At 43.9% G+C, this 17,434-nt stretch overlaps 1 protein-coding gene across 4 annotated transcripts in view; it reads left to right on the top strand.

The window, feature by feature from the left end:
* Nucleotides 1-15,895: 15,895 nt before the first annotated feature.
* The window catches only part of TAFA5 (TAFA chemokine like family member 5), a 453,463-nt gene continuing 451,924 nt past the window's right edge, over nt 15,896-17,434 (top strand). Inside the window, exon 1 of one of the 4 annotated variants that reach the window (XR_012633434.1) lies at nt 15,896-17,292. Coding sequence is in view for 3 of the 4 variants with exons in the window: in XM_074903248.1 (XP_074759349.1) it covers nt 17,181-17,292 (112 nt within the window). In the remaining variant the exon portion in view is untranslated. The remainder of the gene's footprint in view (nt 17,293-17,434) is intronic. The other 3 variants (XM_074903248.1, XM_074903249.1, XM_074903250.1) reach the window with 3 other exon arrangements.

Below are 17,434 nucleotides of genomic sequence, written 5' to 3'. Positions count from 1 at the left end.
TGAAATGCACCAGAAACTTCAACGGCTGCACCCAGCACTGGTCAACAGAAAGGGTCCAATTCTTCTCCACGATAACGCGTGGCCACACGTTGCACTTTCAATGCTGCAACAGTTGAATGAGCTGGGCTACGAATCTCTGCCTCATCCACCGTACTCACCAGACTCTCGCCCACCAACTAGCACTTCTTCAAGCATCTCGACAGCTTCCTGTGCAGGAGACACTTCAGAAATCAAGGCGAGGCCAAAACTGCCTTCGATGACTTCATTGCCTCCAGAAGTCCAGAATTTTATGCAACCGGAATAAATATGCTTGTTTCTCGTTGGCAAAAATGTGTTGATTCTGATTTGATTTCTGGTTGATTAATAACGGTTTGATTAATAAATTTTATTCTGAGCTGAGATATGCCACTTCAAACATACAGGTTGAAATCAGCAATTAATTTCCGAGCAGCCCATAAATACGTCCAAACAGCACTCTGACAAGTAGACTGACCTGAAAACAAACGAATTTTATTTTAATAAGCATAGTTGTAATTTTTTTATTTGTTTTACCTCCAGATAGGGGAAAAACTAAAATATTTAGCAAGTTCTCAGGCGATATTAAAGGAGACTAAGAGAGATTTACCTCAAAAACCAGAATTCAAGCACTGAGGACAGCCACTTTTAAAGTTCTAGGCCCAGGCTTGGCTACCTGCTGCAGCTCAAGTAAGAGATTTAAACCTAGGTCTCCTACTTTGCTCTGACCACAGAGGTAGGTGTATGTCAATTTGTCAGGATTTAATTAGAAATTCTATCCTGGACCTGAAAAAAAATATTCATTATGAAACTTTTATTGAAAAGATACACATTTCTCTGAAAAGCTTTGGTTTCTCCAAGTCAACACTTTCTAATGAAAAATGTTTTGTCAGAAGTATTCTCACCAGATCTTCCTGAAAAAGACAAGATGACAACTTATTATGACGTTATTTAAAAGATACCTACTCTTTTGCTTCCCATTTGGCATCAGAATCACCTTAGAAAAATGTATATGATTCTGCAACATTTGGAAAGTATCACAGTTTCCGAGAATGACATTTTAGTTTATGGGAAATCTCATAAAGAAATCTCATTTTAAACTTATCTAAGTTTAAAAGAATCTTCGAAAGAAGCTAAGGTGGATGGACTGCAATTAAACTAAAAGAAATGTATGCATTGACAGCTCAGCTCTTGCCATATTAAGCCTGTAATAGCTTTGCAATTAGGTGGAAAGTCTAATGATTCAAAAGCTATCTCTTAAAATTATATTGGAACTAAAACTGACAAGACAGAAAGGAAAGAATACTGTGTAGAAAAGCTTCATCCAACACCACAGTTAATCATAAGGCAGGAGAAATCACCTATGAAGACATCATTGAAATGTCCCGTCCAAAAAAATTCCCTTATCTCCAGTTTTTATCACTTCTGAAGTTTGAAGAACATCCAGATCAGTCAAAACCTGCACAGTTGTCAAAACTTCACAGAATAGTATTTTAAAATATGTAAGATATTTTTTTTACTCAACCTGGTCTCAAAGCCAATGCTTCTTATGGCTTGCTTAAAATATTGTGTAGGTCTGACCTAAAGCACAGAGATTTTTGTGTGTGAGAGGGCATTCTGGTTGTAGCAGTTGTTTTTTGGGGGGGACAGGGCAATCATTCTGTACAATTTTAAGCAACACAGATACCTGAAAGCTTGTGTCATACCAGATGCCAACACTTAGCATGTCTGAAAGAGAATCTATGGACATACAGACATTAACACACTTGAAGTGTGACGCTAGTTTCATGGGATGTGCAGATAATAAACAAAGACATTGTTAAGGTCCTTCCTGCCTGACAAAGATGGCTTACACAGCTGATGAGATTTTAAAATCCATTGTGGAATAAACATCAGAGAAGCTCTTAATGATTAAGGCGGGCAACTTGTCAAGGAATTCTACTGATTGCTTTAATTCATTATGACACAGAAATGTGTTTGGGTTCCATTTTTATTGTCCTGCTAACCTCAGCACAATAAAAATGAATGAAAATATTCATTAGTGGTCTTGTAAACAAATATATTGTCTCTTCATTTTAAGTTCAATTATTTTTAAAATTTTGCACAATATTTTTTTCAGTCCAGTACCTAAAATTGGATTAACAAACTGTGTGGCTGACCCTATTCCAAACACAAAGCCATTCTATTCAACTGGAGATAATATTACAGGATATTGGCATGATGGAGGCAATGAAGCTCCCAGGGGAGCAACAAAGAGATGTCTCAAAGAGACCCATAAAATCAATATTCCCAGCCTTTTGTTAGTGTGCCCAACCAAGGAGAGAATCAAGCTGCTCTAGTCATAGAGGCCTTTCTAGAGTACTGATGAACCAGTGCTAATGAGCTGAACACTTTTAGAATTATCACTTATTAAAACCTTTTGAATCAAATGTGCCTATGAAAAGTTAGCATGCACAACTGAGCCATTCTGTCTTCCTACTTACAATGCTGTATATTCAGCAGGTTTCAGTATGATACAACATACATTTCTACAACGAAGAAATGTACAGCAGTTTATTCACAGAATCACAGGTTTAGGCTGGAAGGGACTTCAGAGCATCTAGTCCAACTCCACTACTCAGGCAGGGTAAGATACAGCATGTTGCTCAGGACCGTGTCCAATTAAGTTTTGAGTATCTCCACAGATGGAGAACTCCACAACCCCTCTGGGCAAGGATAGTCTTCCACAGCCCCCTACATCCATCCAGCCAGTTGTCACCACAGCATGTGCAGGATCCAGAGGCTGTTGACTCTGCCATCCCTTTCTACTGGCATGTCAGATCCCCACTCCTCATCCCCATCAAGTCCTGCTTTGAAAACCGAGGGCCCTGCCAAGGTGAGGCAGAGGTGGTGGGGGGTCACCGCTAGGGCAGACACCAGTGGTGCAAGGCCACAGGTGTGGCAGAGCACCGCGTGTCCATGCCCCCGCTCCCCACAGAGGCTCCAACACTGAGTGCTGTGTAAAGAGCAAGTGTAGTTTATATGCAGAAGTGCTAAGCCTAAACACTACATAATACTGCTTAATTTGGACTGTAATAATCCAAATGCAATGAAGAATCATCTGACTTCTCGTTTTGAAATTTATAGATTTTTGAAGGGTAAAAAATGAAGGTATAAGGGAGAAGGCAAACAAATTTTGGACAGCTGAAAATTATTTTTTTGTAAGAAAACTATTATTTCCAATAACCTCACTTTCTTAATTAAGTGTCTATGTTAATAGAAGAGAAACAAATTTGGTCTGGGTAGGACGAAGAAGAATATGAGTCTAGAGAAAGAGAGTTCAGAGAGAATAACTGTATTAATTGCAACATTTCTTTGTTCTTGTCAGAAAAAAACACATTGTTGTGAATGCTAATGTAATAATTTTATTTTTGGTTCATTTAATGAAACCTGTCTTAGAAGTAACTATTCAGCAAAAATAGCTATGTGTTAGTTGGAAACTGATGCAATGTCAGAAAGTCAATGTCATGGGAAATCTCATTACATGCAATATGATACCAAATTTGCCATGAACATTACATACTTATAGTAGGTATTATCCAATCCACAGACAAAGCATGAAAGCTAAGGCCAAGTAAATCAAAATTTTCAAATATCAATCTTCTTCAATGGCCTGTCTTTTTCATAATTAGGCACATTATACAGTCATTGTTAAAATTACAGAAACTGTCCTGGGATAAGGCAAGAAAAGATTGGTCTCCTCTCAAGGTGAGTACCCACATAAATAGTTAGCTACAGAATCAGTTTCACTTTTATACTTTCTCCTTCTGCCCTGTAAGTCTTGATTTATTATATGTACAGTGACACTGCTTCAACAAGGGGATTGTAAGTGCCCCATTATAGAACCATTGATTGATGCAGATTTGCCCACAGCAGAGAACTGAACTGAGCTCCCATACAACCTGAAAAAATGTAATGACTAGGATGCCTTGAGGACATGGTGTGGCATCTGTCCTATCGCCACTAATTCATTCACCTCTAAAGACAATACTTGGTTAGAAGGAAGGATTACAGGTGACAACCTTCACAAGTAGGGTCTGGGATAAAGACACAGGCGGATAGAAAACCACTTAGAGTCCTAAATAGAGGACAGAAGTCACCCTTGTCCTCAGCATTTTCAAGTGGCTATCTCTGAGTTATTTCTTAAGTTGCACCCATTTGCTGACTTTATGTTCAGATCCTCTGCTGAGGTACCTAGCTCTCATCATGCTGTCTGAAAACACAAATGTTACTCAAAGTCTTAGATAATAGTCAATTACCTTAAAAATCATCTACCTTTTATTGCTTAATTATTATATATTTTTTAATTTAGCATTAGTCAATTGCTTTTTAGAGAATAGTTGAAGTTGGTTAAGACCTCTGGAGATTTTGTCATCCAGCATCGCTGCTCAAAGCACGCTCAATTACAGCAGGCTGCTCAGAACCTTGTCCAGACAGGTTTAGAGTATCTCTGAGGATGAAGACTGTGCAATGTCACTGCACAACCTGTTCCAGTGTACGATTTTTTTCTTATGTTTAAGTGGAATTTCTTGTATTTCAATTTTTCCCTATTGCATCTTGTTCTTTCACAGTATATTACTGAGAAGAGTCTATCTCCACCAATCAGGACTCATTGATAAGAACACATAGAACACATCCTCCTCCATGATCCTTCTTTTTGAGGATAAACAAACCCAGGTCTCTCAGCCTTCCCTTGTACAACAGCTGCTCTAATTCCTTAGTCACCCTCACGGCCCTTTGCTTCACTGTGTCCAGTATGTCTATATCTCTTGTACTGAAGAGAGAGATGAACATGTCTCTCTTGCACTGTTTTGTACTACCTCTTGTGGCAATCCAGCATGGGACACACTACTCCAGGTGTGGCCCCACAAGTGCTGAGTAGAGGGGAAGGATCACCTCCCTTGACTTGCTGGCAACACTACTTCTAATGCAGCTTAGGAGGCTGTTTGCTTTCTTTGCTGCAAGAGCACTTTACTGGCTCATGGTCACTTTGATACCCACCAGGACTTCCAGGTCCCTGGTCCATTCTGATGCATGGAGTTATTCCTCTGCAGGTGTAGGATTTAGCACTTCCCGTTTTTGAACTTCATGGGCTTCATGTTCTGTAAGAGACAAACACTGTATCCAAAGCCATCCTTCAGCACGGACATAATTTTGCAGGATGCACATGGAGGTGACACCTTCAGAATCAAATAGGTCCACTGGCTAATGAAAAAATAGCCATTCCATAATTCAGAATTCCCTGCCACCCTGCCACCTCTTGTCCTCTCTCCCACTGCCTCCCCCAAAAAACACACCCAAAAACCCACACCCAAAGCCAACATTCCCAAAGGAAAAACAATTTTACCAGTAAGATCTCTAATAAATCACTGATCCACCTTTGGAGCCTTCCAAAGAAAAGGTAATTGCTCCTTTTTGTAATTTACTGTTGACCATTTTACCTTCTAGCACCCTTTCTTCTCATACCCTTTATGTTTAAAATCCTTTTTTAGAAGATAGAAACAGAATGTATTTGATGATGGACCCTGCATTTCAGCTGAACAGAAAAGCCACTGAAAATTTCAACCCTTGTCTGCTCCTCAGAATATCACTTAAGAGACAGCTTGTCTGTTTCTCAAAAAAAAAAAAAAAAAAGTCCAGCGGGTTCATAGGCTGCAGTTCATACACTATGATTTACAGTAAACCGATAGCTTTTAATTTCCATTCAGGAAGGCAATGATGTGTTTGAGGGATTTCCTAACTTTCCAAAGTTAGCTGCTTTCTGAAAGACAGCGTAATGATACCAGAAACTCCATTTAATTCTACTCTAAAGAGCCAATAGTTGAACTGGCAAATGTGAGAATGCCAACAAACCACATTGTCAGTAAGTCGTATCAGCTCTTGATGAAAATTTTAACTTTTAAATCTGCAGCTTTGCTCAGTTTGTCAAGATTATTTTTTTTTTTTTCCCCTGGGAAAATTTCCTACTACTCCCTGATCTATCATATTGCTTTACAGTGAATTTAACAATTCAAGTACCAGAGCACAACTGCACTCACTGCCCTATCATTGAGTTTTTAACAATACATTTGTAAAATATTTGTGCCTTGACTCACCTTTAAACAGCCTTTTCATCAAAAGCTCTAGATCTTTACAGAAAAATCATTTACCACTCATGGTTCCATCAAAAACTAAGACAACAAGACACACTGAAACAGTTGTCAAATTGCTGCTCAGAAAATTTACTGGCTTCATTAGCAACAGAACTCAGCTCTCAGAACATAACCCTTTACCTCCAGACAATACCACCTCTTTCTTCTCCTACAGCAAAGTTTGTGAAGAAGTGGTGAGATTTTCAGAAAATGCTAAGACATGACTCATGTTGCATATGTAGCCCTTACCTCTCTGGTGTGTGTTAAGATGTCAATGGAAATAATGATTTACATAGTAAATCCATAGGTGGCTTTGGAGCATGCTCCCTGAAAGACAGGATCATGCAGTTGCCAGACCTGCAGTGATGCTTTTGCTCTAGGATGGGCAGCTGCTGAGTTTATACACAGACTTGAATGGGATACCTTGATTTCTCACCGCTAGAGAACTACATGAAGGAAAACTAACTGATACAACACTGGAACAGAGCAGGAGTGACAAAAAAAAGTTAGGTCTTTGTGACTGTACACTTCTTAACACCTGTATGATGTGTAAGTTACCAACTTGTGGTATGTCATTGAAACAAAAAATAATAAAAGGAAATCATAGCAAAAAAAAGGCAAAATGGACTTAATTCCCAAACAGGTAATTTATTCTTTCCTTGGTTTAAATCTATTGTAAAAGAATTTCATATGTTATTGCTTATGTATTGAAAGCAGGTTTTTCTGGACATTTTGAAACAGGTACTGAATTCAGTGTCCCTCTCACTTGAACTAGACCTAACCCACAATATATCTGATTAATAATTTATGTCATCTCGAAGACAGAAATTTGCTCATAGTTATGATTTCATATCCCTCTTAATCTTTATCTATTTGCTGTAATGAAAGTGATTTGCCATATTTGGATTTATTTCAGGTTTGTTTGCCATTTCATGTTCTGATTTCTTTCCTAATTTTTTAAAATAACTCACCTTCCTAAATCATCTATGTATGCAAGTTAGTTATTTCTGTTCTTGCTGTCAAATCCAGTATATTGCATCACTGTAGCTGAGGTAATGACTCACTTCTGAATGATTTGGTAATTATCTAAACTTCAGACACTTTCAATAATAGCATTCCAGATACCCCCCAAATTTTTTTTTTCTGAACCAGTCAAGGTTGCTAAGTGACAGAAATGTACTTATCTACCACATCAGTTGTAGGCATTTCAGTGCAAAGAAACAATCTTGCACACCCACATCATAAAAATAAACATTTTATTAGTATGTGCTATAAAGAGCTGCAGTTTATTATAATCCAACCTTAGTTCTGATATTTGGGCTTCTTGCATATCAACAATATTTTTTTTCCATCTCAGTATTTTATGGATCTAAATGAGAACACAGTAATTTTAGAAAAGTTCATTTAATCTCTTGGTCATCTATAGCTAGGATTTCTTGAAAAAAGAGGCAGAAACATTTTGATAGGATATTATGTTGGTGCCAATTTTTTATAAAAACTGCAGACTTGCCTTTGACACAAAGTGGAATTAGAATGCATCTTTAAGTGTTTCTCCTTCATGCTTTTTCTGCATTTTAGTGTGGTCTATAAATAATATTTGGTCAGAATGATAATGTGGATGTTGTGACAGCTATACAGACAGGTATAAAAATGTTTTCTATTGGCAGCGTATTCCCACTGTCATTCTCTTGCTTTTTTACTGTTTTGCTTTGCAAATAATTGGATAGGTTAACATAGCTGCCAGTGAACAACTTCATGTATTTTGTTTTACAGGGTGAGGATTTCCCATAACTTATGAAAGCTTTCATGTTAAATCAAAAACACATACAGCTTTTCAAACTGTATCTATAATGTCATTAGCAGGCAATTAAAGTCAGGAAAAAGCACAGCTAAAGTAAAAATGGCTAGAAAAAAAGCCTACTGACTGGTAGCTTGAATCTGTTACAGAAAGAAGACGAGTGAAAAGACATAGTCTATGAGTAACAGATCATAGTTAGAGGTTTGTAATAACCAGTAAAAACTCACTGGTAAGAGCAACAGGCACATAGACAATATAATGCAATAAAGCAACATGACTTATCTTTGGTCACTGAATGGTCAACAGCTTTCCTCTAAATATATTTTGACTATGCATTAGGAGAATTATGGACAGTTCTTAAGGACCTTACTGTTACTGACCTTGAAAAAAGTCTGTTGCATAAACATGTATCAAAATATCTCTCTCTGAATTTTTTAAGTACTCTGTAAATAAATACTTTTACTGAAATACTGGGTGAGAACTAAGTTCCAGATCCCATAGTTTCAGATATATGCAGTTTTCTGCCATTTGGACTGAAATATGATTTCTGTCATTGAAGGACTGAACTCACTCTCTAAATTATAATTAGAAAACGAAACCAGCATGTGTCTACACACTCTGGCTCACTCTTCCTTCCTCTTTGTTTTCACAAATACAATAATTTTCTGGTTAATGAGAACCTTCCCTATTATAATAGATGGTCAGTATTATGGGCTGTAAACAAGGTATTAAAAAAATCATTGAGGTATGTGTCTAGTTTAAGCCTTTTTTTTTTTTCCAAACATGGCCCAAGATCAGTAAATACAAAGACAGCAAATCTCACAAAATCTAACTACAAGTATTGTTTTTCTTTAACCATGAATCTGTATCCCCTGACTGGTCTCCAGTGATCCCTTCTTCTCAAGGAAGATGAAAGAAAATTATATTTTTTTCTGATACTTCCTACGGTTGTTATAGTGGTGCTATGAATTGTTAAAGAGATGTACAGAACCTTTTAACTACTTTGTTGAAAATGTAAACAGTTAAATAAAGTAGAAGAGCTTACTTAGTATTAAGCTCCACTGGTCTTCCTAAACAGATCTAAACAATAATGTCCATTCAGTGATTATTGTGTTCTTTCTTTAAAATCAACATTTAGAGTCAACTGAAGCATTTTACTTTATCTAAAGCCAAAACTCAGTTGTTATCTTGAACGTTATTGATTGGTAATTCTTTACGAAGTACACTGAATCGGTGTAGTGCCATAGAATTTACCCACTTTTTACTCAAACTTTTCAAAGTAAATAAGCAAACTCAAAAAGAACAGAAGGTCTCTCTGTAAAGATCTAAAGAATGTTACCTTCCTTCTACCATGTACATGCTTGATGCTAAATGAATGTTAGGATTTATACCCTGTAGGCTGCACCTGTAATAGAGGTCAACATCACTGCACAAGCTTTACAGGTCTGACATCCTAGCAGAAAGCAGTGGTGCGTGTACACATCATGGACAAACTGTCTGACACGTAGATACAGCATACAACAGGCTTCAAATTATGCCTGTTTCTAGTCAGTAGAAACATTTTGCTTACAATTTCAGTTGGAGCAATGGCACAACCTATCTTATTAAATAGTTTAAATATTACCTTCATTTTCTTGTAGGTATTAACTCCTCCAACAGCAATGGCAGAACAAGAGATCTGTGTCTTTGATTGTATGGGAATAAATCTGATTTCTGACAAGCTTATTTCACTTTGACATACAGCCTCTAACTTGGGTTTCTACTTTCTTGTCTATTTTCAGACATCTGTCCATGAGTTTAATCATTGTTTCTACACCTCTGCACACACAAAAGTCTGAATACTCAGAATTTCTTGGGAGATGAGGGAGGCATTAAAGACAGAGACTTCACATATTTAACTTGAAAATCAATGTGGAGAGGACATAGAATCACAGAATCACAGAATCATCTAGGTTGGAAAAGATCTTGAAGATCATCCAGTCCAACCATTAACCTAACACTGACAGTTCCCAACTACACCATATCCCTCAGCGCTATGTCAACCTGACTCTTAAAGACCTCCAGGGATGGGGACTCCACCACTGCCCTGGGCAGCCCATTCCAACGCCTAACAACCCATTCTTAAAGAAATGCTTTCTGACATCTAGACTGAACTTTCCCTGGCACAACTTGAGGCCATTACCTCTTGTCCTGTCGTTGGTTACTTGGTTAAAGAGACTCATCCCCATCTCTCTGCACCCTCCTTTCAGGGAGCTGTAGAGGGCGATGAGGTCTCCCCTCAGCCTCCTCTTCTCCAGACTAAACACCCCCAGTTCCCTCAGCCGCTCCTCGTACGACCTGTGCTCCAGACCCTGCACCAGCTTCGTTGCCCTTCTCTGGACACGCTCGAGTCATTCAATGTCCTTTTTGTAGTGAGGGGCCCAAAACTGAACACAGGAATCGAGGGGCGGCCTCACCAGTGCCGAGCACAGGGCTCAGATCCTTCCCTGTCCCTGCTGGCCACGCTATTGCTGACACAAGCCAGGATGCCATTGGCCTTCTTGGCCCCCTGGGCACACTGCTGGCTCCTGTTCAGCCGGCTGTCAATCAGCACCCCCAGGTCCCTCTCTGACTGGCAGCTCTCCAGCCACTCCTCCCCAAGCCTGTAGCGCTGCTGGGGGTTGTTGTGGCCCAAGGGCAGCCCCCGGCATTTGCCCTTATGGAAACTCCCCCAGTTGGCCTCAGCCCATGGCTCCAGCCTGTCCAGGTCTCTCTGCAGAGCCTCCCTACCCTCGAGCAGATCAACACTCCCACCCAACTGGGTGTCAGCTGCAAACTGACTGAGGGTGCACTCGATCCCCTCTTCCAGATCATCCGTAAAGATGTTAAACAGGAGTGGCCCCAAAACTGAGCAATGGGGGACACCACTCGTGACCGACCGCCAACTGGATTTAACTCCATTCTCCACAACTCTTTGGTCCCGGCCATCCAGATAGTTTTTTACCCAGCAAAGCGTGTCCCCATCCAAGCCACGAGCAGCCAGTTTTGCCAGGAGAATGCTGTGGGAAATGGTGTCAAAGGCCTTGCTAAAGCCAAGGTAGACAACATCCACAGCCTTTCCCTCATCCAATAAGCAGGTTGCCTTTTTGTAGAAGCAGATCAGGTTTGTCAGGCAGGACCTGTCTTTCATAAACCCATGCTGACTGGGCCTGAGTATCTGGTTGTCCCGCAGGATGAGCTGCTTCATCAGCTTCCCGGGCACCAAAGTCAAGCTGACAGGCCTGTAATTTCCCAGATCATTCTTCCGACCCTTCTTATAAATGGGCATCACACTGGCCAATTTCCAACCTGTCAGGACCTCCCTGGTCAGCCAGGACTGCTGGTAAATGATGGAAAGCGGCTTGGCGAGCACCCCAGCCAGCTCCTTCAGCACCCTCGGGTGTATCCCATCTGGTCCCATAGACTTGTGTGTGTCTGTGTGATGCAGCAGGTCACTGACTGTCTCCTCCTGGATTGTGGGGGGGTCATTCTCTCAGTCTCTGTCTTCTGGCTGAGGAGGCTGGATTCCCTCAGTACAACTAGTCGTTGTTAAAGACTGAGGCAAAGAAGGTATTAAGCACCTCAGCCTTTTCCTCATCACTTGTTACCATGTTTCCTCCTGTGTCTAGCAGGGGATGGAGACTCTCCCTGGTCTTTCTTTTCCTGCTGACATAGAAACATTTCTTTTATCCTTGATTGCTGAAGCCAGATTAATTTCTAGCTGGGTTTTAGACCTCCTGATTTCCTCCCTACATATCCTCACAGTATCTTTGTAATCACTGTGAGTGACTAGCCCGTTCTTCCAAAAGCTGTAAACTCTCCTTTTCTCCTTGAGTTGCAGTCAAAGCTCCATGTTTACCCAGGATGATCTTCTTTGTCACCGGCTTCTCTTACCTGGGGACAGCCTGCTCCTGTGCCATTAAGACTTCCTGCTCAAGGAGTGCCCAGCCTTCCTGGACCCCTGTACCCTTCAGGACCATCTCCCAAGGGATTCTGTCAAGCAGGTGCCTAAACAAGTCAAAGTCAGCCCTTCTGAAGTCCAGGATGGCAGTTCTGCTGCCCCCTCTCCTGGTCCCTCAAAGAATAGAGAACTATTATTTCATGATCTCTGTGCCCTAGTCAGCCTCCAGCTGCCACATCATCCACAAGTCCTTCTCTGTTCACAAAGAGGAGATCCAGCAGGGCCCCTTCTCTTGTCGGTTCTCTCACCAGCTGTGTCAGGAAGTTATCTCCCACACATTCCAGGAATCTCTGGGACTGGTCCCACTCTCCTGTGTTCTATTTCCAGCAGATGTCTGGGTAGTTAAAGTCTCCTGCAAGAACAAGGGCAAGTGTGGTTTCCTGTAATTGCCTATAGAATATTTCATCCACCTCTCTGTCCTGGGTGGGTGGCCTATAGTAGACTCCTACTACAACATCTGCCCTGTCGGCCTACCCCCTGATTCTAACACAAAGACACTCCACCCTGTCTTCACTACACTTGTGCTGGAAGCAATCATAACAGTCCCTTACATACAGCACCACCCCACCGCCTCTCCTTCCTTGTCTATTCCTCCTAAAGAGCTTGTAGCCATCAACTGGTGTACTGCAGTCATGGGAGACATCCCACCATGTTTCTGTGAGAGCCACTACATCATAATCTTCCTGTTTCATCATGGCTTCAAGCTCCTCCTGTTTATTACCCTGTGTGCATTGGTATAGATGCACTTCAGATGGGCTGATGTCCCCAGCACCTTTTCACATTTAGAGGTCCTAAGTCTGGCCTGACCTTTCACAGGTGTTACCACAGCTACTGATCCATCAATATCCCTTGCATCTTTGTTGTGATGCATGTCTCCATCCCTTGCCTCCACTGGGATAGCAGGGTGAGGGTCATCGCTGGCAAAACAGCCCACAAACTGTGGTAATCTTCCCTGCGGCTTTTGTCTGGGAGTTCCAGTTTTGTCCCCTTCCCCCTTCAAATCTAGTTTAAAGCTCTCTCAGCGAGTCCAGCTAACTCCTGCCCCAAGATCCTTTTCCCCCTCTGGGACAGGTGCATCCCATCTGATGCCATAAGGTCTGGCATCCTTTATAGTAACCTGTGATTGAAAAATCCAAAGCCCTGCTGGTAACACCAGCCTCATAGCCACAAGTTCATCTGTTGACTTCTGTAATCTTCTTCATCCATCCTCACAACTGAAGGGATGGAGGAGAACACAGTTTGTGCTCCCAACCCCTTAACTAGTTCCTCCAAGGCCCTGATATCTCTCTTCATTGATTTTGGACTTCTCCTGATAATATCGTCGCTACTTACCCGAAAAACCAAGAGAGGGTAGTAGTCCTTGGGTGGTCTCACTAGAGTTGGGAGTTTTACTGTGAGGTCCTTTACCTGGGCCCCAGGAAGGCAGCAGACTTCCCTATGAAGCAGGTCTGGTCTGCGCATTGGGCCTTCGACACCCCTCAGAATGGAGTCACCCACTACAATGACTCTTCTGGGGTTGTTTTTAGAATTGGTTTTAAAACCTAGTCTAGGGTGACCTGGCCTTGGTGGACCTTCATCTTCCTCCTTGTTTGACTCATTTTCTTCATCCTTCTCTGCTTCATTCAAAAGTTCCAGGGCCCCATATGTATTGTGAAGGGGCACCATGGAAGGTGAGGGAGGAAGGAAGAGGCAAGCAAATTAATTTAAGATCACATTCTGCCACTTTCTTCACTGAGTAGGATTTTACTCTGTAAGTAGTATCACTCTAGGGTGAGCTACTTTTCAATACAAGACAGTGCAGCACAGCCAGATCATTACTGGGGATCAACATACACCTACAGAACAAATCAGCAGTGACCTAAAATTACATTTTTCAAGAATGTTTTTAAGTCTTATCTTATCTTTGACAATCAAATCAGAATGCAATGTTTGAAAATCTTTCTTCATATAAAATGTCTTATGTAAAACTATTACAGGTAAATGTAGATAAAAACGCAAAGGCCCCACCTTAGTGGTCCTTGTTCTCAGTGCGTGCTACATCACTTTCTGAGTGACTGTGTAGTTTTCTGACACGAGAATTAACCTGTTCTCAAGTGCACAATGTTAGTTTTCAGAACTAGAAAAGCAATACTTTAGTTTCTGCATCAAGCTTCAGGCTTTATTTAGGTGAACAGTAATCATGACTCCTACTCCTCAGACTGAAAGCTGGAGGTATTTCCAGGGAAAATCCTCTTGTATAACTACAACTTAATAAGTAAACTATAAGATGTATTATATGAAATTCTACGGACTATACTGGAAGGTGTAGCAGCCTATATACTGTTGCAGCTATCCTTTGTGGCTTTAAGGTCTCTTAATCTATACATCATACTATGTATCTCTTGTCAAGATACGTATGATTTTTCTCTTTAGTAATAGTTAAAATATGTTATTCAGCTGTACATTCAATACTCGCAGCTGTAATGGAAATCAAATTTCTTTTCATACATACAGAAAACCGCTTAATTTACATGTTAGTCCTGGAATTGCAATGAACAGCAGCATATCATGCTGAGGCATTTTTGTTGCTTAATACTTATTTACATTTGTTCTGAGAATAGGAAATTTGAAATTTTACAAAAAGCTCGTTATGAAGTAGTACTTTACAACTTCAAATTGAACTAATGCTTCAGGGTACCAAAAGAGCTATGGAATTTATATTGACCTACAAAGAAAACCTAGTGTCTAAGTCATGGAGAAAAGGTGTTACAAAGATTTAGTCTCTAAATACAAAACAATAATAAAATTTGCTTTTAAATTATGTGGGGGAGAAGAAGAAAGCTTAGCATGTTGCCTTAATGCTTGAGCTGTGCTCTGTTCTAGTTTTTTAAATGTAATAGAAAAGAAATTCCCACTGAAAATAAGGGTAAGTCACATCTTGGAAGGAGATGTGGTGCATGTACCCAAATTATAGTTAAACTTCATCTCTGTGAAGCATACTTAAACACATCAGCCTACTGCCCAACCAGTTCAGGATGAAAACTACTTGGGCAGAAAATCAGATCAGGTCCTCATGGTGCAAAACTGAAGTTAGTTCCAAGTATCTAGTCAAGTGCAGCTGTTCTAGAAAAGTCCCTACAGTCCTGTCTGGTACATAATATGTCATTTACATACAATTTTAAGTCAAGCTATTTAAGTGGCAAACAATCAGACAAAGGCTGAGGCTACTGAAGGAATATGGATCTACTTCTCCACGGTATTTTCAGCATGCAAGCAAAACACAGGAAGAGATGACTGGGACATATTGTGACCAAGCTCCTCTTCTAGTCCGCTAATCCTGCCCGTACTTGGGATGTGACTACCTTCTGCAGAATTTAAAATATTAATTTGAGGACATTGCTATGGAGACTCCGAACGGAAAAGCTCGACTACCTGGTCCCTCTTAAAACATTTCGGTTTTTTATTATTTCCATAAAGGCTACTAGCACACATGTGAACTGGAGCCCTCTAAACTGGGTTTCACATCGATGTGTCCCTGCCACTACAGCGACAGCAACTGTGTGCCGGCAGTCCCTGCAAGGCCCGCAGGCCAAGACAGGAGGAGGAACGGTTCCGTTAACCCTGTGGCCGTGCCTAGACAGAACACACGGTCGAGACTTCGGGCCGCACCGTGCAGGTGAGGGGACGGATAGAGGTGCCGGGGCCCCTTCTCCTTCTGCCGAGGCGCCGTCTCAGCCCGGCGCAAAGCCGACCCGAGGGAGCTCCGGCCGGGCACCACCTGACCCCCCCTGTTCCCTCCCTCCCCCTTCCCTCCCGCGCCGGCGGCTCCTCCTCGCGCCGAAGGCCAAGGGAGACGCCGGCGGTGGCGCTGGCTCTGCCCCTGCAGAGCCGCCGGGCCGGTCCCCCTCGGCCCCTGCCCGCCGCACCACCCGCTCCGACCCTCGCCCCCGGCACGGCTGGGAGCCGCCGCTGCGGGGAGCGTCCCCCCGCGGCTCCTCCCTCGCCGCCGCCGCGGGTTAAACCCGCCGGTCGCAGTGTCGCACCGGAGGAGGCGAGTGCAGGAGCGGGGCGCGGCGGCGGCGGCGGGCAGGTGCGGGGGCGATGCTCGCCCGGGCAGCGGGAGCGGGAGCGCTCCTCCGGCGGGGACGCGCAGGTGGCGCGGCGCCGGGGGACGGGCCGCTCCGTGAGCTCTTCACCTGTGGGCGTGACCGCCGTCCCCTCCTCCTCCTCCTCCTCCTCCTCCCCCTCCTCCTCCTCCTCCTTCTTTTTACTTGAAGGGCCGGCGCCGCTCGGGCAGCAGAGCCTGGGAGCCGGGCTGGCGGTGCGCGGAGAGGAGGAGACCCGCCGCCGCCGACCCGCCTCGTCGAGTGTCCCGCCCGCCGCGGATCGGGCCGCCCTTCGCGCCTCCGCCCCGTCGAGCCCGCAGGACCGGCCGGGAGGGGAGATCACGCTGGACTCGCCGCGGGGGACGGGGCGCCGCTCCGCCCGGCGGGTCGGGCTATCCGTCTCCGCCGCCCCCCGCAGCCGTTGGCGGGCACCGCCGCCCCCCGCTCGTCCGCGGGTGCCGGGCTCGGGCGCGGATCGTCCTCGCCCCGCGGGGCTGCGTGGCGGAGCCCTCCCCCGCGGGCGGGCGGCGGCGGCCGCCGGGGTGCCCTCGCCTCTCCGTGCCCGCTGCCCCCGCGGCCATGCTGCCCTGGGCGGGCGGGCGGCGGCGGCCTGAGCGGGGGTCGCCCTAGAGCGGCGGCGGCCGGCGGGGGAGGCCTCCCCGCGCTAGCACCGCCTCGGCCCGGGCCCCAGCTGCGGAGGCCGGTCTGCCGCCCGGCGAGGGGCAGGAGGCAGGGGAAGGGACAGCAAGGGACGACTCCTACAGATTAAAAAAAAAAAAAAGAAAGAAAAAAAGAACTAAGGAAGAGGCTCCTTCGCGGGACACCTTCACCGCTCAGCACCACGCCAGGCACCCGAGTCCCAGTAAAACCCACCACGCTAGTGAATCTCACCACAGTAACGGGAGGAAAGCTGGCGGCGGCCACTGCGCCGAAGTCCTGCGTGCTTTAAAGTCGCCTTGGCTTTCTGGCTTGAAGATGATTCCCGCAACGGTACCATGGTGCTGCTGACGAACCGCGGGGTCGCTGGAAGATGCCTTCCTTGAGGATTACACGTGGAGAAAGGCCATCAGTCAAGGGGAGAGCTGGCTGGTGAAACTGTCTGACTTTCCCCCCCCACCGGGGAAGTGGCTTCAATGGCTCCATCTCCCAGGAGAAGCAGTAGGAAAGATGCCAACGCCTTGCCAAGCATGTCCTCAACTTTCTGGGCTATCATGATCCTGGCTAGTCTCCTAATCGCTTACTGCAGTAAGTACATGTTTCTCCTGGTGCTTTTGCTGGGTGTAAATCCACGCCCTTCCCATCTGAGGTAACGCTTCTGTCAAAAGCCAAGCTCAGAAGCTGGCAGTCAGAAGTACTGTGCCTTAGACTTGCCATCTCGAAGCCATCT

The sequence above is a fragment of the Athene noctua genome, chromosome 3 (genome assembly GCF_965140245.1).
Source record: "Athene noctua chromosome 3, bAthNoc1.hap1.1, whole genome shotgun sequence".
Lineage (NCBI taxonomy): Eukaryota > Metazoa > Chordata > Aves > Strigiformes > Strigidae > Athene > Athene noctua.
This window is presented reverse-complemented; position numbering and strand designations above follow the sequence as displayed.